Source organism: Apodemus sylvaticus, chromosome 15 (assembly GCF_947179515.1).
Source record: "Apodemus sylvaticus chromosome 15, mApoSyl1.1, whole genome shotgun sequence".
NCBI lineage: Eukaryota > Metazoa > Chordata > Mammalia > Rodentia > Muridae > Apodemus > Apodemus sylvaticus.
This window is the reverse complement of record NC_067486.1, coordinates 74,942,949-74,965,883: the sequence shown is the minus strand read 5'-3', so window position 1 is coordinate 74,965,883 and position 22,935 is coordinate 74,942,949. Positions and strand designations below refer to the sequence as shown.

At 38.5% G+C, this 22,935-nt stretch overlaps 1 protein-coding gene across 5 annotated transcripts in view; it reads left to right on the top strand.

Moving 5' to 3' along the window:
* Nucleotides 1-22,935, top strand: part of Tp63 (tumor protein p63) — a 208,975-nt gene that overhangs the window by 63,829 nt on the left and 122,211 nt on the right. For all 5 annotated transcript variants that reach the window (XM_052158312.1, XM_052158311.1, XM_052158313.1 and 2 more), the window contains exons 2-3: nucleotides 15,456-15,584; nucleotides 16,338-16,470. In XM_052158312.1, the coding sequence (XP_052014272.1) occupies nucleotides 15,456-15,584; nucleotides 16,338-16,470 (262 nt within the window). The remainder of the gene's footprint in view (nucleotides 1-15,455; nucleotides 15,585-16,337; nucleotides 16,471-22,935) is intronic.

Sequence of the window (22,935 nt, the reverse complement as noted above, 5' to 3'; positions counted from 1 at the left end):
CTGACTGGGTTGCCTCATCCAGCCTTGTTATGAGGGCCTGTGCCTAGTCTTATTATAATATTTTTATGCCAAGTTTGGTTGATGTCCCTGGGAGGCCTGCACTCATTCATTCATTCATTCATTCACTCATTCATTTTGGAGAAATGTAGGGTAGTGGTTCTAAGGGAGAAGTGAGATGTAGGAGGGGACTGGGAGCAGTAAAGCTAGGGTAAACCTGTCAGGATGCAATGTATTTAAGAATTAAAAAAAAAGAAAATTCATGTTTTGGAAACATCTGATCAAGTAAACACCTCAGCTCATCTGTACATGATGATGAAGGTGGTCAGAGTTTGATTTTCCATGATTTTCAAGGCAAATCTTTTTTATATTCATAGTTCCTAGCTATCATAAACATGTGTGAAACCTGACAGCTTGTTAGATGACTTTGGCCTTCCAAATCTGCAAATTATATGTAGTATTCATAGACACTCAGTACCCCGTTGTTATGATGTGAATTAAGGGCCCCAGGGAACTGGTAGTGTATTGGTAGGAGACACTGATGTTATGGTGTGTGACATCACAGAACTATTAAAACATCTGGGTAAGAGGCTATTCGAGAGTTTTCTGTCTTTAAGTTCTATCTACCTTCAACTACTTTGGCTTGTGACCTGTGGGAAGGTGGTCATGTGGTCAGTACTCCTTCTGGCGCTGTCTTTGTCCTGAAAGCTAGAAAGACTTTGGGAAAGGGTTGGGATCATCCCAGAAGCAGTTTCGTCAAGTGGTCCTAACTCATGGCCCATGTATAGAGGATAGACGAGAATAAACCAGGAATATCAACACCTCACCAACAGGAGAGAAATTACTTTTTGGCAAAAGTTTCTTAAGAAGTGCTTACAGTCCACTGCCTGGAGATTTTCTCTCTCTTTGTGATGTGTGACAAAAAATAGAAGTCTGAAAGGCTTCTCTCTAGAACTCCCTAGCTGAGATGTAGCTGTCTTGATAGAGTCCTCTTGGTAAGACAACATCCTTACTTCTTTTTACAACTCTCCAAGGTTCTCTGGAAAATTAGAACTCCCTGACTTCTTGGGAGTTGACAAGATCAGATAAATGAATAACAAAGGCTTACTTTAACATCCTTCTCAGAGTTAGTCATTTCACACACACATTTCACACACACATTTCACATACACATTTCACACACACACACACACACACACACATGTGCATACATTCAGGTAAAAGTCATCATTTAAAAATAAGGCTATCTAGACACTGGGGAGATGACCAAGTAGGTAAAGTACTTTCTGTAAATGCATGAGGACCTGAGTTCTGGTCTCTATCACCTACATTTAAAAAAGTCAGGTTTAACAGCAAGTGCACTGTAACCCTAGCACTAAGGAATATAATCTAACGCAGAGCAGCAAATTCCATATTCAGTGAGAAACTGGGTCTCAAAAAAAAAGATGGAATAATACAGAAGAAAATGACTAAAATCAAATACCTACGGCTTAGTGTAATTGACACATGCACACACAGGAAAGTAGAACAAATCAAAGTTCCTAGACTCACCAATTCTCCCACTCATTGGGAAAGTCATTGAGAAAGACAATGCTGTGTACTTTGTTTGGCTTTGATTTGGTTTTCTTTTAGGGACAGCCATCATCCTATAGCTTCCCTTGAAGTCAGGCATGGCCAAATGAATAATGGTCAGGAGTGCTTCATGTTCCCGCCAGACTTGCTCCTCAGATCCTCCCTCCCTCCCTCTATGGATTGTTATTCTTCCCCCTTTCTTCCTTATCTTCCTCCTCCTTATTTCTTTGCCTGTAGGCTGGATAGAAAGAAACCAGAGGAAATCTTTAAGGCTTTAAGGGCAGCTGAGCAGTTGATGAAAGGATTCTAAGATCTATGAGATGCTTGGAACACCTTGACACAAGAGGGACACAGGCAGGGAATGTCTTTTTTTAAAAAAAAACTTTTTTTTCATTAGATATATTCTTCATTTACATTTCAAATGCTGTCCCCTTTCCTGCACCCCCCCCAAAGACTCGTAACCCATCTCCCTTCCCCCTATTCCTATAAGACTTGGTGCGAGCAAGGAGTAAAATAGTAGGGTGGGGCAAGAGTTACAGCCATTATGTTTTGTAGTTCAGCTTTACACTTGATGTTAGCCACAATACTGAGACATGACTGAGTGCAGTTCAGTCTGAATATGAAAGATGATGGCTGGAAACATTTTTTCTGATCTTCTGGGGGATGAAACTCTTGGGAATGCATCCCCTGTTCCTCAGCGGATGAACTATTTTTCTTCTTTCAGGAAATACATTTTGGAAAACATGAGACCTCTTAGGTGTATCCATGTCAGCAAATTGTGATGATAATTACATACTGGTCTTGATACCAAATGCCTCTACATAGTTAGAACCAGGCCGCAGCTGGCGAGTCTGGGACCGCAGCTGTGGTTTGTGGGACAGCTACCATGGGCTGTAAATCTGATGCTAAAAATTAGAGCAGCCAGTCCTGTGACCAAGTGAAAACAGAAAAAAAATGATTTTCTTCTCTCAAACAGTAACAAGAAAAGTGGCAAGAAAGTCCCTGAGCCCCAGAGGGAGTGGCCTATCCAGAGAAACCAGGATCGGGGCTATTTTCATGGAATTTAGTTGACTTGTTCCTCAGGAATCCAGGTTGCTTCTGGCTAGCACAGCTTCCTTTCATCTTGAGGCGGATAGCATCTGTTTACAGACTGACCTGCAGCCATCTGAGAAGCTGAACTCTGTCCTCAGTGAATTCCACGTCTACCCTACAGCCCCATGATGTCATGCACCTGCCCTTCCTAGGCTGCTTTTACATCCACTTATCAGAGATCATTTTATACTATTTATTTTATTTTTATTATACATTTATTAACATTATAGCACACCAACCAGTGGACGTACCTAGTAGGTCCTTCTTTTATACTTTGAACTATCCTGAGTATGAGATTTTAAGTTTACATTTTAATCAGGATTAATAAATTTCTTTAAACGTCTGACAACAAACATATTTAGTTTTATAGCCCTGTCCACGGCTGTCACAGCTTCTAACCTGTGGCCACCTAAGTAGCAAGCAGTTTCTGGAGCTAGAAGTCTGTGGATCCCTGCTTAAGACAGCCTTCCTGTCTTCCAGCAAATTTGCTTGGACTTTTTTTTTTTTAATGGTATTATGTGCCCAGTTTTCTCCAGACAGTAAAAAAAGAAAAAAATAAAATAACAACACCTTTCTTGAAACGTAGATAAATGCCTTTAACACTGAAACACTTTGAACTGTGGAGACCCCCTGACTGAAGTGAGCTTGTCACATTACTGGTATTGCATTTATATAGCACAGGGGGAAAAAGACCTTTTGAGATGTTCCTGTGTTCTGCTTCTAAAGACTACTAGAGACTCATACAAAGTTTTTCTTTCTTCTCTTTTGTTCTTTCGCCTTCTGAGACACCCAGACATGAGCCATTCCTCACTCCTTCAGAAAGTCCTGATCTAGATCACCACCCCCCCAGCATACAAACCGCACAAATTTCCCTATTATCCCTACTGGTTTCTCAGAGCCCTAATTTTAGTCGAAGGACATTAAGCTAAACTTCCCTATACTAAATCTGTCCTCCGTCTTGTCTCTCCTCTCTTCTCTAATACAGAAATCAAAGAATCTTAGTCACTGGGAGACTACTGAAACCCATAAACACTCGAGGATTTAATGTTTTATACCCTCAAATACTACCTTCATTATCATTGTTGGTCTTTGTTCATTTATTTGTGAGTAAGGGAAAAAAAAACAGCATTCATGTGCAGTTTGCATGGTTGAGAGATCAGCCCCGTTTCCAGCCTCATGTGGGTAGTGCCTCTCTCAGCCTTGACCAACCCACCTGAACCTCACAGAGAGGCAAGCAAAGAGAAAGTTCCCCGCAGCTGAGGGGCATAGCTAATTACCCAGCATGCACCAGTGGGGGCTGAAAGGAGCAGACGGAGAGTGGCGAATACAGCGCGGGCTCCTTGAGCCCATTCATAAAGTCGTCTGCAGGAGGTGAGATGCCCCTAACTGAAAGAGGAACTGCCCTCAAAAGGAATTGTCATCGCTGTGCCCTGGAAGTTTTTCCTGGAGAGTCGGGTTTTGCTCACAAAACAGGAGCGATTGTTCTTGCAAGTGGGCAGTGGGAGCAGGCAAGTGGGGAAGCTTGGCAGGCCTTGGCGCGGCAGGTGTTATAAATTGCTTGTCAGCTGGAACAGAGGAGCTTTTGTAATCGTGGAGGATGATGGGAGTTGTAGGCCTTAAAATATCAGAATAACGGAATGGGGACGAGATGGCCGTTATTAACTAGTGCAATAACTTTTACATCAGGGGATGACATTTAAAGAGGGACAGAGATTCCCATGATCCCCTTGTCAGCTGGAGCACACAGAGACAGAAAATGTGGTCCCTCGCTGTCAAGGCTGATGCCTAGATAGGAACTTGAAGCAGTCCACATAAGCAGCCTGAGATTGATGGGAGGAGGTTGACGATAGGAGAGTTCTGACCGGCCTTCGAAATTCAATTAAGACTTCTTTGCTTCAAGCCGCTTCTGAGAGGCCGAGAAGCTGGTGGGTATCAGCTTCTCATGCCCTGATTCCCCTCCCAAGAGGAAGGTTGGCCCATCTGTCAGCCTGATTCTTGTCTTATTCCCTCTGTATGGAAATCTCCACAGCTGGGCAACAATGCTTCTCAACCATCCCACATCCTACCACTGCTCGAGGAATGCCAAACTTCTAAATAAGACCCTTTCCCCCCGGGTCCCACTCCAAACCACTGACTTACTTGAATTGGGGTCAGGTTCAGCCATCTTCCCTTTAAGCATCCCAGGTATTCTAAGGTATTCCAGGTTTGAGAAATCAGGGCTAAGGGAAGCCTTGAGAGGTTGCTCCTAGAGCGGGACAATGGCAAAAAGGCAGTAGGTAAGAAGGACAGGCAGGAGAGGGTACTAGGGATGAATTCGTGGCGGGGTGCCCTGTTGCTTAAGTGAGGGACGGCTGGTGAACTCCAGGGATCGTGGTGGTTCTAATCAGCTCAGGTGAACTCACTGTGGGAGGCAGGCTAAATTAAAGCTGCAGAGGGCTTAGAGTGATGTCCGTGAAGACAAATCAACCCCCTCTAGGCTTCAGGTGCATGGGGCGTTTGTTTCTCTCAGCAAGAAGGGATGACAGTATGCAATGACTTCAAAAGGAGTCCTTCAAACTGACTGATTAAAATAGCAAGTTATTAATTTAGGTCTGTGTATATGTGTATATGTGTGTATGTATGTGTGTGTATGTGTGCATATGTTTGAGTATGTGTGTATGAGAGTGTCTGAGTGTGTGTGTGTGTGTATCTGCAGGAACCATTGAATTCTAGCCGATCTGCTGGCACAGTAAAATGAATGCTGGAGTCTCCAGACCAGGAATCTTAGAATCCAACTTATGTCTCATACTCCTTTCACTAAGGATGAGCTTGATCCCCAGAGGACAGATTCTCCATGATCCCAGCCTATGACAGCCTCCATCAGTGCTGTAAGGGCAGGCACAAATCTGACCTGTGTCCAAACCTCTATTTGGCCCATGACTGGAAGAGTCAGCAGCATACTGTGAGTCTTGGGTCACAGGCTAGCTCACTCAGTTTGAATCTGTTCCAATCATGATGCAGGTATCCTTATATGGAAGTTGCTTAGCTGTGCATGACATCATTTCTTTGACTTAAGGTGGGGATTAGAAGAGTGAAATGTTATCGTAGTGTGTTGAAAGAATCAAACAAGTTTATGGCCAAAAGTATTTATAAAATGCTTAGCATGCAGCTCCTACTATGCAATATTGAAATTGTTGCACTCTGTTACTTTACATAGTGTTGAAATGGTATCCGAGTACCAGGGCTTAGTCCAATGGTAGGGCACTTGCTTAGCGTCCTGAGGCTCAGAGTTCAATCCCTGCTGCTGCTAGAAACATTTGAAAGTATTGTCTGAATGAACATGGCTGTGGGACATTACCTACTTCAGGATGGACATTTAGAGAAAGGAAGTCTGAACTCTAGTCTGAAATTTTGCTGAATCCTCAAACTATGAGCTTTTCCACAATGTTTCTAAGTTTTATGGAACATAGTATTTTTTTGTTTATTGGTACAGACCATAGCAGAACTAAGCTATATTCCTAATGTAGCTCTATTGCCCTTCCTACCTTTTATTTCCCAAAAAGGGGTTGCTAGATTGCTCATGATGTCCTTGAACTTGAGGCTCTCCTGCCTTCAATCTGCCTATCAGGTCTTTGGGCCACGTTAGGCTTGTAGCACAACATTGGGAATCAGAATGCTATAGGGGTAAGAACAAAACATTGGCATTTCCCAGAAAGTATTCTCAATGATTCTCTTTACCTTTGAAATATGGAGCTCCTGCTTCTTACTAGAAAAGCTAAGTGCCCTCTTAGGTTAGTTTGGGGCCCTTCCTTGCTCCTGAAGATGAAACTCTCCCTGATTGACACAATTAAGGAAACTGAGGTTTTAGTTAGTGATGAGATTGGCAATAAACCATGTCCTTGGGAACATCTTCATTCTCTGGACTCATATAGCATGGGGCATACGGTGTCACCTGTAAGATTTGAGAATGTTGGTATCTGCCTCAAAGGATGTTGTGAAATTAACCAAGGCTTTCTGGGTAAAGGCACTGAGATATTAGCTGCTCTTTAGGCTCTAGCTCCTGGCACTGAGGCTCGTGGTCCCCTGATCAAATGTAACAAGTATTTGTCACCCCTTGTCTTAGTCAGAGTTTCTGTTCCTGTACAAACATCATGACCAAGAAGCAAGTTGGGGAGGAAAGGGTTTATTTGGCTTATACTTCCACACAGCTGTTCATTACCAAAGGAAGTCAGAACTGGAACTCAAGCAGGTCAGGAGGCAGGAGCTGATGCAGAGGCCATGGAGGGATGTTTCTTACTGGCTTGCTTCCCCTGGTTTGCTCAGCTTGCTCTCTTACAGAACCCAAGACTACCAGCCCAGGGATGGCACCACCCAGAAGGGGCCCTACCCACATGATCACTAATTAAGAAAATGCCCCACAGCTGGATCTCATGGAGGCACTTCCCCAAATGAAGGTTCTTTCTCTGTGATAACTCCAGCCTGTGTCAAGTTGACACAAAACCAGCCAGTACACCCCTATTCTCTGTTAGCTGCTGTGCTGAAAGTGCACCCTGACTAAAGTCTCCAATGGCCAATCCCTGGATCTGATGAAAGCTTCTACAACATGAGATATCATTCAAACCAGGAAAGAAAGCCACATATGACTTAGTGACTTAGAATATCCCCAACCCCAAAGGAATGAGGACAAAGAGGAGACTGAGCCCATACATGCACGTTCTGAGTTGAGAAAGGCTGGTCCTCGAGTAGGTTCATAGTTTGAGAGAGAATAGCAACAAGGGGAATGACATGAGAGAGAAGCGTTCATGGGATAGGGTGGTCAGCAAAGGGAGCTGTAGACAGGGAGTAGGCATTATCTTCAAGCTAGAAGCACTGGTGACAGGAAGGAAAGCCAAAATGGGAAAGTTAGAGGAGGTGACAAATGAGACAGGGATACTCTCTCACAGTGAACAGTTTCTGAATTGCCCTTTGATGTACAGAACTAAAAAGGGTAGGATTGAATCACACAAGAAATGGTCATGGAAGAAGGGAGTGAGAAGAAATGGGCCTTAAGGAAACTTATGTGAGGAAAAGTAAAGTCTTCTAAAAGGAAAAGGTAGCCACCAGCTGAATGACTGAAAAGGGGAAATGGGCATTTGGGGGATTCTTCCTAATACTAATGATTTGGCTATATGTAGGAGGAATCTCTTTAATATGAAGCTTTGTAAATCAGAATAAATTGAAATAAACTATGGCATAGAATATGCTACAACTGCTGCTCTAGCTTTGTTTGCTAAGAGTAAAGCTGACTAGGGGTTTCGAATCAGAGAAAATTATGTGTTAAATACTCATCTTGATGTCATGAGTGAATACTTGACAGGGACAAGACCTAACTGATTTGATTTAGGCTCAGAGTATCCACCATGCAAGTCAAAATCCTAAGGAAGAAGGGCATGGAGTTGCCATTTTCTCTGAAGCTACTTGGCATTGTACCATGGTAACAAGAGCATGTGGGACTGGCTATTCTTCCTGGTGGGCAGGACTAGGCATAGAGGACTAAGAAGATGACTCAGCAGATGTCAGGCCTGCTTGTGCAAGTAGCATACAGGAAGACTAATAAAACCCCAGAACTCATATTCAGGTGAAGATAGCAGCCTGAATGTATGTAATTCCAGCACCTGAATGGCAAGGACAGAAAATCTGGCTAGACTAGCCATATCTATAAACTCCAAGTTCATAAAGAGAAACTGTTATCATGTGGAAAAGTATTGGAGAAGAACACCATATATATGTATGAGTATATGTATACATATATATGTGTGTGTGTGTGTGTGTATGTATATATGTGTATATATATATATACACATATATATGGGCCTCCGTATATATGTAGACACACGTATGCATACACTACACACATATGATTACATACAAATAAACAGGTATACACATATATGAATAGCACACACATATACACAAAATATGAATTAAAGAAGAGTACAGAAAAAAATAGAGCAAGCTATAGCTCTAGGACACATTGAAGTAACCTATTCCTTTCAGCTATGTCCTACTTCATACTTAACATTGACTCTCAAACAAGAGTCTAAAAGAGATGTAACCCATTGAATTGACAATTGACTAAAGACTCTTTGGACATACTATCCCAGCCATACTTGGAGACATCTTAAGTGTCACTTAAGTGTCAATCAATGGTAGCCATCACAAATGGAGAGAGAAGAGCACACTGATCATTGTTCAACATGATGACAGAGAAAGATTGCCCTCTAAGGAAGAAAATATGCCCATGGCTTTCCTTAGAGTAGCTTAGTAATTGTCAAAGAAGCTGATTTTATGCAATCCTAAGGATAAATTTATTCCTTTGGGACCTTTAGAGGCTGGAGGGTACAGTAAAGAGACAATGCACCCAAAAGCTTCACAATGTTCTTTGGTATCTTTAAAGATAAATATCAATAATTACTATCACTAATATTAATAGTGCGAATTATTATGATCATGGCAGAGTAACTTAAAGATTTTAAGGCTTTCTGAATGAAAAATGTAAAGGGAATTCAATGAACTCAAATGCTTCAGAGACCAACCAGAAGGCCATCTTATGGAAGATCTAGAGAGTTTAGTAAGAACCTATCAGCCAATAATTTGATGAATTGGATGAATGAATGGATGGATGGATGGACAGACAGACAGATATTAGAATGAGAAGTCAAGTTGAAAGTTGGATCAACTTTTTTCTGAGTTGGAGAGACACCCTGAGAATTTGAGTGATTAAAGTCTTTTGAGCACTAACAATGTTGGCTGTACTTTTACTTGTTTGTAGACTCCCCTTCTTCACCCCCCTTTCTCTGGAATGATGTTGAGGCTTTTGAATGCTCATAGGGCTGAGATACATCCAAAGCCCCTCTCCATGCATTTGAAAGTCAACTCCTGATGATGATGTAACTGGATTCATAAACTTGGCTTCCCTGTATTTCTAAGAATGTAGGGGCCAAACTGGAAAGGTAAACTTATTTACAATGTAGCCAGACTGGAAGTAGAAAGACTACTGATTTCTCTGTATATATATATTTGTAGAAGACAAAACAAGACTAGAAAATACACATCAAATGGATTCTGCCTTGGGGAAATGGGACCTGAGCTCAAGATTTTCCCTGTGCTCTGTTACAGACACAGGGGCCTTTCCTTTTATTTGTGCTTATATATAAGCTGAGAAAAAAAATGGGAGTTAAAGTTCTTCTCCCAACCACTGTGAAAGATAATATTCTGATTTTGTTGGCAGTGGATTTCCCACCCACTCTGGGCCTGTTGGAGTTCTTTATCTCTAGGTCCATTTCTCTGCAGGGTTTGGAGTGTTCTTATCTTTTCTTGTTAGGCCAGCTTCAACTCAGACACCTCTGTGCCTATCAAACATACTTTGCGCATAGTCTGATAGATGGGGAAGTTTATGTCTCCTGCACCAGGGCTTCTGTGTAGGGTATTGGATGGCAGTTACAGTGGCATCAAGAGACTACAAGAGGGCAACACAATCTAGAAATGTTATTCATTTATCATTACTAGTTTTTAATGCCATTTCATGTCCATCTTGCTGATATGTTTATTGTGATAAAATACATTCAGTAGTTATTTTTTAAAAATACATTAAAAATAATCTAAATATTGAAATTCCATGGTTCCAAATTTTATGGGGAATGAAAACTAGATATTATATATGTAGTTTAGTAAGACATGTCTTTGAAGCAACACAATCTTGCATTAAGTCCAAACTTTATCATTTACTGCATGAGTGAACTAGAATAACCTGCTTCTCCTCTCTGAGGCTAGAGGGCCTCTGCAGAACTGGAAAAGCGGGCCCCATACAGAGTGCACCTTAATCCACAGCAAGGCTCTGTTGGCAACCAGAAGACAAGCAGAGCACAAACTTAAAGGGATGACCTAGGTTGGCTTTTCTACCCCTCAGAAGGTCATAATCCAGTGAAGAAATCAGAAATTTTGTTCACAAAATGTTGTTGATGAAGCATAAAAAATGAGAAAAATTAAAGTCACTTTATTATTCACAACCATGAGAAAAACTGCTGAGAAAGCAACATGCTCCATTCACTTGCTAACCACTCAGCTGGCATCTCACATACTAGAATGTCAGGAGATGGTTGCCCATGAAACAATTAAGATTGTTATGTACATTATCAGAGGGATAGAGCTGAATTCACAGAGAATTTTATTTTTTAACTAAGCCATTCTACCATATATTCTTTGAAAATGCCTTTCAGGAACGCTGATGGTAGAGAGCAAGACAATTAGGAAGAGATGGGTTTTCAGTATTTATTTTGGTGTATTTAGTGTGATTCTCATTTCAATGGATTTCATAATGGTAAGTTCGAATAATGACTATGAAGTGATTAACCACTGCTTGAATAAGTCCCAGGGACTTTAACCTCCTGCTTTCCACAGCCAACACAGCAGCACAATGATGGATCTCCAGGAAGATGATGCTGTGGGAACCTCAACTGTGCTGTGACATTATTGAGGGCAGATGAACCTGACAGACTACACATGCTTCATATGCAGGGCATAGGCATCAACACATCCTATGTCATTTCTAGTGTGAGCCTAGCTCTGGAGGGGACCATCCTGGAAGAGCTGATCTTCTTCCCACCACATTCACTGAGACCTGATCAAGAGTGATTAGAGTCAGGAAACCTGGCAGGAGCAATAAGTTTACAGTTGGCCTTACTAACTCTTATCTTTTCTGGTTGCTGATTTAGGGCATGTTTGTATAGAATCAAGCAAATTTCTAGGTTTTAATATACATATCTACATGTTCTAAAGGGAAATATGGTGATAAGTACCGCAGTGCTAAAAAGCCATAGGTTGGTCCAGGGGTGGTTAAAACTTAGTTTAGTGTCTCATGTACTAATTTATTTTTAAAGATTATGAGGGAAGAGCCAAGTTAAAGCATAACAGGGCTGGCCTGATTATTGTTGTTGTTGTTTGGTGTGGTGTTTAGTTCAGCCTTTCCATCGGTAAATGAGCAGACTCAAGCTAGAAGTGATGCCTTGCATAGGAAGGAGGAAGCAAAAAGCAGAAGCCAACTGTCAACTGATAGATAGCCCTTAGTGTTTTCCAGTAATATCTACAAAGAAAAGTGTTCTTTAATGAACTAATATAATGGATGAAGGATAGTTTGCTTAGAAAAAAAAAGCAAGTTGTAAAAAAAAACAGAAGGAAAAATAAACAAACTTCACACTTCTGCTTGCGTATGACTGGTTTGACAAAGACCTTTGAAGGGAGCCATTGTTGCATGAGTAATTGACACTGAGATTCACCCATAGGCAAAGACTTGAACAATGGGCAAGGCTCACTTCACCCTTCCTGCCCTCTGGTACTGGGTGACCTCTCCATCCCCCTCCTCTGTAAGTATTTTGCATGCTGATCTACAGAACAAGACTTCAGGTTTACAAGGAGATACTTGAACACATCCTAATGTCAACCTTGACCTCCTTCCCCTTCCTCTTCCTTTCCCTCTCCTCTCTTCTCTTCAGCACCCTTCTTTTTCCTCCCTTTCATCTGATTTCCCCTCTCATTTTCTCCTCTCATTTTGGAGGTCAATATTTCACCAGGTCTATATTTTTAAATTCTTGTTGCTTTAAAGGTAAGAAATCTACACAGTTTAAGAGGAAGTATCCTTAGCAAAGTAAAGGAAAGGATACTCTAGAAACAATGATTGGAGCTACACATTGGAAGGGAGGATTATGTGTCAGAGGATGTAGATACCAGCCCACTGGTTCTGCATCATATAATTTAAATAATGTTGATGAATATGTATGCTATAGGTAACATACTGCACCTATGGAAAGTGACACTTCTCCTGTCAAATTATGGAAAGCTAGAGGACTGGATCTTACCTTTTCAGTTTTGTATTTTTCTTTTTAAAAAGAAATGGTGTGTGTGTGCACATGTGTGTGTGTGTGTGTGTGTGAATGTGTGTGTGTTTCCATATTATGTGTGTGCACAGACTGTCAGAGTCCAGGAGAGGATATCAAATCCACTGGGACTGGAGTTACAGGTGGTGTATCCCACCAGACAGGAGTGTGGGGAAGCAAACTGAAGTTCTGGAAGAGCACCAAATGTTTGTAAACACATTGCCATATCCACAGCGCCATTTTAGGGTAATCATGCCCAGGTTCTCTTAAAAGGTTCATAAGAGAATGGTAGGGAAATATAGAATCAAATTACAGTCCAAATGATGCTATTATGTTTGAGGTTGTTGTTTTTGTTTGTTTTTTTCATTTTTTTAAAATTTAAATCCTTTATTAGTATACATGTGTGGATGCTGGGGAAGTTTCCTTGGTATCTTAGTTTCTGATGCAATTAGAAGATGCTAACTACAGCTTCAGGAGTGTTTAGCAACAATGAAGTATTCTCAACACTGGAAGAAGGGCCTCTGAGAATAGACATGTGTTTTTTCTTGATTTCCTTACATCGGTCTCCTGACCTACCCAATCTCAGTTATACAAGACTATACCTATGAAAATTTTTGTGCAGTTTAGAGTTTGAATTGTATATATATTTTATCCTCTACCTGCTGTCTTACCTAGCCTGCTAATCACAATAATCACTAAACAATCTCTTAAAGTCCTTCCACTGTGCAATATCCAGACAGATTACTACAATACATATTCTGATTGCATGCTTCAATTTGTTTAGCATATGGTTATAGATACACTATCCTAAACAGTGAAAACCATGTATACTATACTTGAGGACATACAACACACACACACACACACACACACACACACACACACACACACGTATAAGAGACCCAGGATTTTTGGAAAAGACTTGTGACTCGTATTGAAGTCAGTGTTCAGGCTGTGATAGTAGATGACTGGGAGATACTTCCATGAGGCAAAACTGAGTAAAAAGTACTTAAAATCTTTCTAAAATATCTATTGCAATTATTTATAAGTCATTAATTATCTTGATATTTTAAAAAAGTTACTTTAAAATGGGTTATAAAGGAACTATTGAAATGGCTGGCTCATTGGTCCAAAGTCTGTACTGCAGAGTTTATGTCCCAGTGGAAGCTCATAATCACATGTAATTCCTTCTCCAATAGATCCAATTCTCTGTTCTGCATTCTGCTGATACCTGCAGTTATCCATATGTCCCTCATAGACATGCATATGTACACATTAAAAATAAAAATTAAATCTTTAAAGGAAAACTCACAAAAAAGTAGCTTTCAGTGTAAGTCATAGTGCTCGTGCTTCTATTGACATAGCTTGTACATTTCATATCCTCACCCACTGCAAAGCTCCACATTCTGGATACAAATAATACATAGCCATACCACAGAGCTACATCAGATCATTTCAAGCATCACGTTATTGTCCACCTTATCATTTCCTATTCAGCTGCAGCCCAAAGTGGGAGAGACAGACTACTGGTTGACCTTGTTGCTATTCTACCTACTGTGAACATCGGCTCTTCCTACTCTGGTTAATTCTCCTGTCAGTCACTTATCTCTTTCCTTGGTCATGTAAATCTTATATCTCCTGATTTTATAGAGATGTTTATAAATGTTCATTATGGATTTGTTTTTGCTATATTCTCCACCCTTACCTCCCACAGGAGTGACACAGTCAGAATCACTTTTTACACTTGATCTTAGCCAAAAGACGAAGTGATTCACTTTTTATTTTTAATACTCACATGCTTCTTGGTGAAGAGTGCATATTTTATATATTTAATCTGATCAAATGAATATGTTGCTGAGGTAGATTGGTAATTATTTGTTAATAAACCCATTACTCTGCTCTCCTACCCTGTAAATAGAATATAGAATAAACATTTGAAAGGGGAAAGAAAAGATAGTACTTATACACTATTAATTTCACTCTTTATTATATGAATATCAATGATTTAAGAGCTTAACTAATTTCATTCTGAGGTAAAATTAGCCTACTGATCTTTACAGCAAATCACTACTCAGATTATCTAGGCAGATAATGTGCAGAGTTGGAGAATATATCAACTGAGAAAGCTAAAATTTCACTCTAGATAAACAGAGGTAAAAGTTGAATTTAAAAACAATAAAAGTATACTTGAGGATATAGCATCAAGATGAACAAATTGAGGTAACATTAATTGGCACAGTACCCTGGTTTTTGTTTATCCATTAGTCAACTGGAATTCTAGCTCTAATTAAGCAACACCTCCACACACACCATGGTAAACAACTAGTGATTAAACAAAGAAAGCTGTAGGTCCAGAAGATTGTATTTATTGTCATGGAGTGCTATCTATGCTGAAATTGGAGTTACATGAGAAGTTATTAATCTGAGGGTGAAATTTAAGTTGTCTAAAATCACTTCTGTATTTCAATGCTCCTTCTTACCTGCTGGAGGCAGAATGGGCAGATAATCAGTTGAAGCACTTATAAAATAGGTTTAATGATAGGTCGGAGTTACCCTCAGACTTAATGAAGGGCTGTTTATTTTCTTTTTGAAATCTATGTTATGTTGGAAAGTGTAACTACAGCCTACAATAACAATGCTATTAATTAAGAGAGATGAATTTGATTTAAAAAAAAAAGACTTGATTGTCTAGCAGTGGAGGTTCTGTCTTATTTTAGGGCAGAATGTAGCCCAGGATGCTTTTTAAGGAAACATCAATTGTAAAACTTAGGAACTGTGCAAAGTATGTCTGTATGACTTTATAGTCTCATTGGTATTTTCCAGATAGTTTCTGTTTTGGTATAATTATCCAGGTCATGAATATAGAAACTATAATCTTAGCTTCATTTTTTTTGTCCTTTTAAGCTTCATAGAAACCCCAGCTCATTTCTCTTGGAAAGAAAGTTATTACCGATCAGCCATGTCGCAGAGCACCCAGGCAAGTGAGTTCCTCAGCCCAGAGGTGTTCCAGCATATCTGGGATTTTCTGGAACAGTAAGTATCAAATAATCGAGAAGTGTACTGGAACTGTTTAAAAGTAAATAAATACAAATGGCTGAAATACCATTTACTACAGAATATGTCTAGACCAGTTTTTTAAAAAGTTACACTGTTGGAAATTTATTGCCTTCAATAATATCTCCACACTAAAAATAAAGTAGTTTTCTTTATAGTTTCCAAAACAAAAGATCATCATTACCGTAAAGTAATATCAATGTAGATATTCTAAATTCCCCCCCACCAACAATCTAAAACATCTTTACCAGTGTCTAGTGTCTACCATTCAATACCTATTCTTTCTTGAAGACATACTCTAAGAAGGTGAACCACCCCGCTTTAGTAGCTGTTTTAATGTTTCTATAAGAAATGTATATTGGTATTTTAGTCAAAAAGGATTTTAGTCAGTTATCATGAAGATGGAAAAGGGAACACGAGCATGCTTGCTACACATCATTGAGCTTCTAGAAGCTGAACAAAGCATCCTCCCCTGGCCATCCATCTTGGCCTGACTGTCATGTTAGATCATGAAGCAGAGATGATGGCTTGTACTTGAGAAATAGAATTTAGTTTGACCTTCCTCAGATTTTACATATGGTAAATGGTTGAGTCAAGATTCAAACCAGGGTTTCTGATTGTAAGCAAGGTGTTGACAAATCTTGAAGCAGAAAATATCCATTGTTACTAGTTGTTTAAATGTGCTCTGCTGTCTCTTCCAATAATCCACACCTTCCTCCCTCCTTGTGCTAGGCCTATATGCTCAGTACAGCCCATCGACTTGAACTTTGTGGACGAGCCATCAGAAAATGGTGCAACCAACAAGATTGAGATTAGCATGGATTGCATCCGCATGCAAGACTCAGACCTCAGTGACCCCATGTGGGTGAGTGTGCTTCCTTTTCCTGAGTGGGTGAGGCTATCCACAAATCAAAGTAGATGGCTCTGATTGGACAACACCATTGCAGAGAGAGCAAATGCAGCCCTGGGAAAGAATCAGCTGGGTTTTGTAGGTTCTGGCTTTTAGCTTTCTGCAATGCATAGGGACAGGAGGTGGAAATGATTTCTTACCTTTTGTTCTTTGTTTTGGCCGAGGTGTTAAGCGTAAGTTAGAGAGAGTAATATCACCAGGGTTTCCACATCCAATCCACTGTCGTGCATGTTCCATGCAAAGACTCAGGAAGTAAAGCACAAAGAAATGCACATTACAAATAAACTCTGTTTGTTTGTTTGTTGTTTTGGCTTTCCCATGGTGTTGCTGATGTTGTTAGGATGCTAGATCTGTTACTTCTTTATTAAATGGTGAAACCATACCATGGACTTCCACCTCTGGCTTGGTCAAGAGTATTATTGCTAATTTTGAGACAGATCCTGTAATAAGGAAAATACTCTGATAATTCTAAGCAAAGGTGAACCTGCCTTATAGAAGTTGTGTGTTCTTGTACTCAGGAAATTTTCTATTCTGACTCTTGGCCACATAGAAATAGAAAAAGTTATGAAGTTCAAAATCACAAGCCTTTAAATCTCCAGTTCCTGTCACTATTGAAGTTCACACACTGATGTACTTTGTTTCCTAATATTCCAGAATGTTCTGTTGTTTCCTTTTGTTGTTGAAAGCATTCTCTTCCAAAATCTGTCTGTCCAGTTCTTATCTGGCCCTCACTGCCTGCTTTGCTCTGCTTTCCCTTGGAATCCTGACACTAGCTCTGCCTACTGGAGTTAAATACCATCCCTCTGAAGCAAGCAAGCATGGGGAATAACTCTGCATTACACAACACTATACTTGTTTATTTCTCTGCCTTTTCAGGAATCAGGAGCTCCATTTTGTCATTTGAGTGCTCAAGAACACAAAGCAGGGATTCAGAAGCAATGTGGTGGGGCTTTGCCAGAGGGGGGGGGGGAACATATGGCACTCGGAGGCTGGTGTATTGGAACCCCATGGAAGGAGAGAGAGAGAATGAATTCGATTAATTCGAAAATCAAGATTTTAACTTTCTCTAGATCCCCCCTTTTTAACTGAAAAGAATTGACAATTGTCATAAATTATAGTTGAATATAAATTATCAATTTCTATAATAGTTCCGTTCCAATACCTTCTTATCTTTATCTCTGCATACACGTATTTGGATACGAATGGCACTTACATAGATGGGGCCAAATTATAGCAGGCCTCAGCAGCAGGCATGGCAAAAGAGTGAGTTTGTGCAGGATGCCAGTAATTAGTGTTCTGCTCTGTAAATTAGAAAGTAGAAACTCTAAGATGCCGAGACCCACTCAACTGCTGCGTGGCTGTGTGGGACTTTCCACTGCTTAGTAGCAGACTTTCTTGTTTCCATTATGGGTTAATTGCTAAATACTTTCTAAAGTCTGCACATAAATTTCATTCCCCATCAATATAGTATTTTAATAAGTTGGGAATTCAGCCAATTCTTTTCTCACTGTACAAGAAATACAACTCTATAATGAGCATGAGAAGGCATGTCAGATTCTTAAGGACAGACGTTGAAGAATTCATCCTATGGTTTTCTTATTGTTGATATGGCCAAGAAATGGAATCATGATATTTTGGTCTGATTATTAGCAAAGGAAGTTAAAGTGCAGATGTTAGACTAGGTTGTATTAAGTTGTAGATTTTGTGTATCTTTAAAATTAGAATGTGTTTTGTAATCATAAAATTAGTTCTGAAAATTAGCTCTGTTGAGATAGTGAATGAGAGTAAATGAAATGTCTCAAAAGATTGTATTTTAATCTATTTTTCAAGTGCCTTAATGGTCCTAGATTCTGTTGCTTGACATATTGCTGTATTTTTCAGATTTGTATTACTTTGGATCTATGTAAGCATGTCTCTAATATATTTGAAATATGGATTAAATATTAACAGTTACACATTGTCCTCAGTGATGGATGCTGGTCAAGCAAGCATTTTGCATTTATTTATTCTTTATCTTTCATGCTAAATTAGAATTTTCTTTAAGAAAACTGATTGGTAATGACCTAAAATGCTCTGTATTTTTAAATTCTTACTGACTGTGTATCTCAGATACACATGAGAAGTTTTCAGCTCTACATTATTAAAAGACTAATATCTAAGATGTGTGCATATATGTATGTATGTGTGTGTATATGTATTTGTGTATATGTTTATGCATATGTGTATGTATGAGAGAGTGAATGAATGAATGAATGTGTATACTTAATGTCTTGCTTCTTATGATAAAAATGAGGAAATCAATTCTTCCCTTGAGAAGACCATAAAATATCATTAAAGGCAAATTGGGATAAAATGGTTCTTAAATTACTGGCAAGTGTGTACATTCTTATAAAAACATTACAAAATAATAATTGATACAGACTGAGAAAATACAGCAATATGTTATAGAAAAGGTGATTTGTAATAGACTTTGAAATTCAAATAAAAGTGATTAAATGGGAGGAAGAACTGTAATCCTCATTTGGGAAACTAATATCATCAAAGCATAACTTGAAAAATATCACAAGTTTGAAGATATAAGGGTGAAATTTTCAACTACAGAAAATGTATTTGAGAAAAGAATTGAACATTAAAAACTAGAGTGTTTAGGGCTTGAGAGATGATTCAGCCATTAAAAGCATAGATGCTCTTCCAAAGGACTGGGATTCTGTTCCCAATGCAAACCCTGATTGAAATTAAAAGACTCCATCGTGACACTTCCCAACCTGTGAGTCACAACCCACATGGGAGTTGCATATCAAATACCTACACATCAGATATTTACCTTCATATTCATAACAGTAGCAAAACTACAGTTATGAAGAAGCAATGAAATAGTTTATGGTTAGAGGTCACAAGAACATGAAGAACATGTTTTAAAGGGTTGCAGCATTGGGAATGTTGAGAACCACCATGTTGTAGAATGATATTCCCTTTACACATTTGGTAGAATTTACCAATAAAATCATCCAGGCATTTTTAGAAACTAGAAATGAAATTTCTTCTTAAGACTACAGATATTATTTTATCTTGGTCATATCTGGACAAAATATAGTTTTTGAGAAAATTATAAGTTGAATTATAGTTGCTGAGCCCATGCACATATAATTATTTGGAATATTTCCTTTATATTCCATTAATACCAGAATGATATATAATTATCTTTTCATTTATTGTATGGAAACTTTTTAGTACCAGAGACTTCACATTTTACTTAAACTTTTTCTTCTAATAGTTTTCTCTGGCCAACCTCATTTTTTTTTTCTGGTTTGCATTTCTACTTTCAGTGTCTTTAGTTTTATTTTGCAATCCCCTGCCCCATTATGTTTTTCCTGAACTTTCTTTTCTCTTCCTTCTCCATGTCTTCCTGTCTTTCTCTTGGTCTTCTTTGTCTTCTTCCTCGTTTTTCTCATTTCTTTGTCATTTTCCTCTTCTTCCTCCTCCACCCTGATTCTCTTTTCTCTCTCTTACCAACAGCCATCACTTTATTAAAACTTTAATGTCTAAGCTTCCTCAGTAGAAATTTGTATTATTGAGTTGATTATTTCCTTTGTTTTCTTCCTGAAGACTTTAGCATGACAGCAATAAATTTCTCAGTAGATATTGCATCTAAGAGACACCGATATGATTAATGTGTTTCTCAGTTACTGTTTAGTTTTAAATATGTTTATACCTTTTGGGGACTTCAAATTGATCCATTAGTGATTAGAGTATAGCCCTGAAACACAAGACAGCATTCTCTGCTTTTGTTGTGTAGACAGTTTCCTAGCAGCAACTGGATCTAGTTGGATTTTGGAACAATAGAGTCCTACATCCTTTCAGTTCTTCTCTCTCCTGTTTTGTTGAATATAGAGTGTTGACATTCCCAAGCAATAATTATGGCTCTTTCTGTCTTTTCAAGTATTCAAGTGTTTTCTACATATGTGTTGGATTTATCATATCTACAATTAGTAATACTCATGGTGATTTGATCCTTTCTATAGTTGTATAATTCTTCTCCATTTCTGCTAGTCCACCTTATCAGTCTACATTGCCTTAGGTAATAACTCAGCGAACTGAAATTTCTAGTTATTTGCTGTGTGCCTGAGCAGTCTTTCCCTCATTGCTTTACACTTCTATCATTGTATTTGAAATGAATTTCTCTTAATAACTTATAAGAGATTCCTTACATGCATTATGACAATCTGTGCACTTTTTCCTGTGTGTATTGTTTATATATACTAGATAGTAGTATGTGTTCTTTTTGGTTGTTTTCTGTTTGTTCATTCCATCATCCCTGTTCATTTATTCAGGCTTTTTTGAATACTTGACCTCTTTTTATAATGTTTTGTTTTAATTTACCTATTTACATATTTTGCCTTTAATTGTCTTTGCATAGTTTAGTGGTGACTCTAAAAATCTCAGTTTTATTCCTCTGTCATCCACCAAGAAGTGACACAGAAGAGAATGTAGAATATGGAAACTCTTGGCCTCTTTGTACTGTGGGCATACATACTGCATCAGCACACACTGAATGTTACATCAGAAATTGGCATAGATTTCACTTTCAATTACCTAAGCAGTGAACTTAAAAGAAAAATTATGGACTAGTTTTTGGGTAAAGTTCTTAACAGCTCTGGTGCTCTTGCTTAGGGGAAAACTGTAATTCTCAGTTTGCTTAGAAAATGATAGAACTCCAGTTACTATCAGTTACCAGAATGATGTTTTCAAGTTAAACAGCACCTATGCTTTTAAGCAGAGCAGTAAGACAGCCTAAACTCTCATTCAGATTCTTGAATCTATGGGACTTTATAAATTACACTTTAATTTCTACTTTTCTCCTTTGTTTAAGTTTGCAGGTACACATGCTCACATGAATGCACTCACATAGAATGTAATTTGAACCACACTTACATCATAATATTAGATAATCAAGTCAGTACAGCTTTTCTATATAAGTTGTTTTAAATCTTACTATTCCAAGTTTTGTGATTTAAGTATATATTAAGTATATACCCTCTGAAAAAAATCTAATTTGAAGCTGCTCACAGAAATTACTCTGAATAACTTAAATCAGACCGAGGAGTTAGCAACTTACACACTTGCCCACCCCTGGCAACAAAAAGTTCTGATGTGCTAGGCAAGAAGTAAGCATTTGTCATGTGCTATGTGCCTTGTCTCCAGGTTCCTAAGATGGGCATTATCAGCTAATGAAGCCCAGGGCCAATGGGTAGAACTTCCTACAAGGAAGATATCATTCATTCATTTTTTTTTCTCTTCACTTTCTTGGCTTTCAGAAGACCTCCACAGTCCTTCCAGAAGACCTTTACAGTCCTTCCCATATCATTCCCACCCCCCATCATTTGATCTCTATCACTTCCCTACAACACCTACATACTTGTCTGGTCATTTAGGAAACTTACTCAATCAGTGTAAATCGATTTGGTTTAAAACTTTGAAAAATGTTCCATGAATGCGGTGCTATGACGTTCTTCATGATTTTACCTTTTGTTGCTAAAAGAGGCTCCAGTAACATCTATCCATAAACATGCCTTTCCTCATTTTTATAGAAAAATCTAATAATGGATATCTTTACACAGGAGAATTTTGGTGATTTGCTTCATTCAGAGTTCTGTACATGTATAAATATAGTCAAACACTTCTGATTTTTTTGTGGTCACTTCTTTACTTTACATATGAGCTCTTTAATACAGTAAATAGATTGTACTTTAAAAATTTATCTACTAAAATCATAAATTTAAGAAGAATTTTATACACTCTAAAAAACACATATGTTCCTAAATCATGATAATACATATGAACATTGTGATTTTCTTCTTCTCTTCTTTTTAGATAAAAAACACATTTTGATTCATGTCATTATTAATTCTTTTACTTTTGTTGAAAATATTTTTGTAATATAATATATCCTGACTAGTTTTTTTTCTCCTATTTCTCCAGTTCCTCCCCACCTCCTCTCCAATCTAGACCCACCCCCTTTCTGTATCTCATTAGAAAACAAACAGACTTCTAAAGGATAATTATAATTGTATACACACACACACACACACACACACATACATATATATAGCAAAAGCTAACATGTCATAATTGAACAAAATAAGCAAATCGGAGGAAATAAATCCAAAAAAGACACAGAGACCTATTCATTTGCAAACTCAGAAATATAAAAACATTAATTTTGAAGTCATAAGATGGTTGCAAATGACCTATAAGGTAATAGGAAAGAAAAACATATACAGATAAAATCATATTAAAATAAAGAATAATATAAAATTTTACAAAATAAAAGGAAACATGGCATGAGACAAGAGAGAAGGTGGAGATCTCACCTCTGTGCTCAGAAGTGAAAGCGCTGCTGGGAGATTCCTGTCTCCTGGC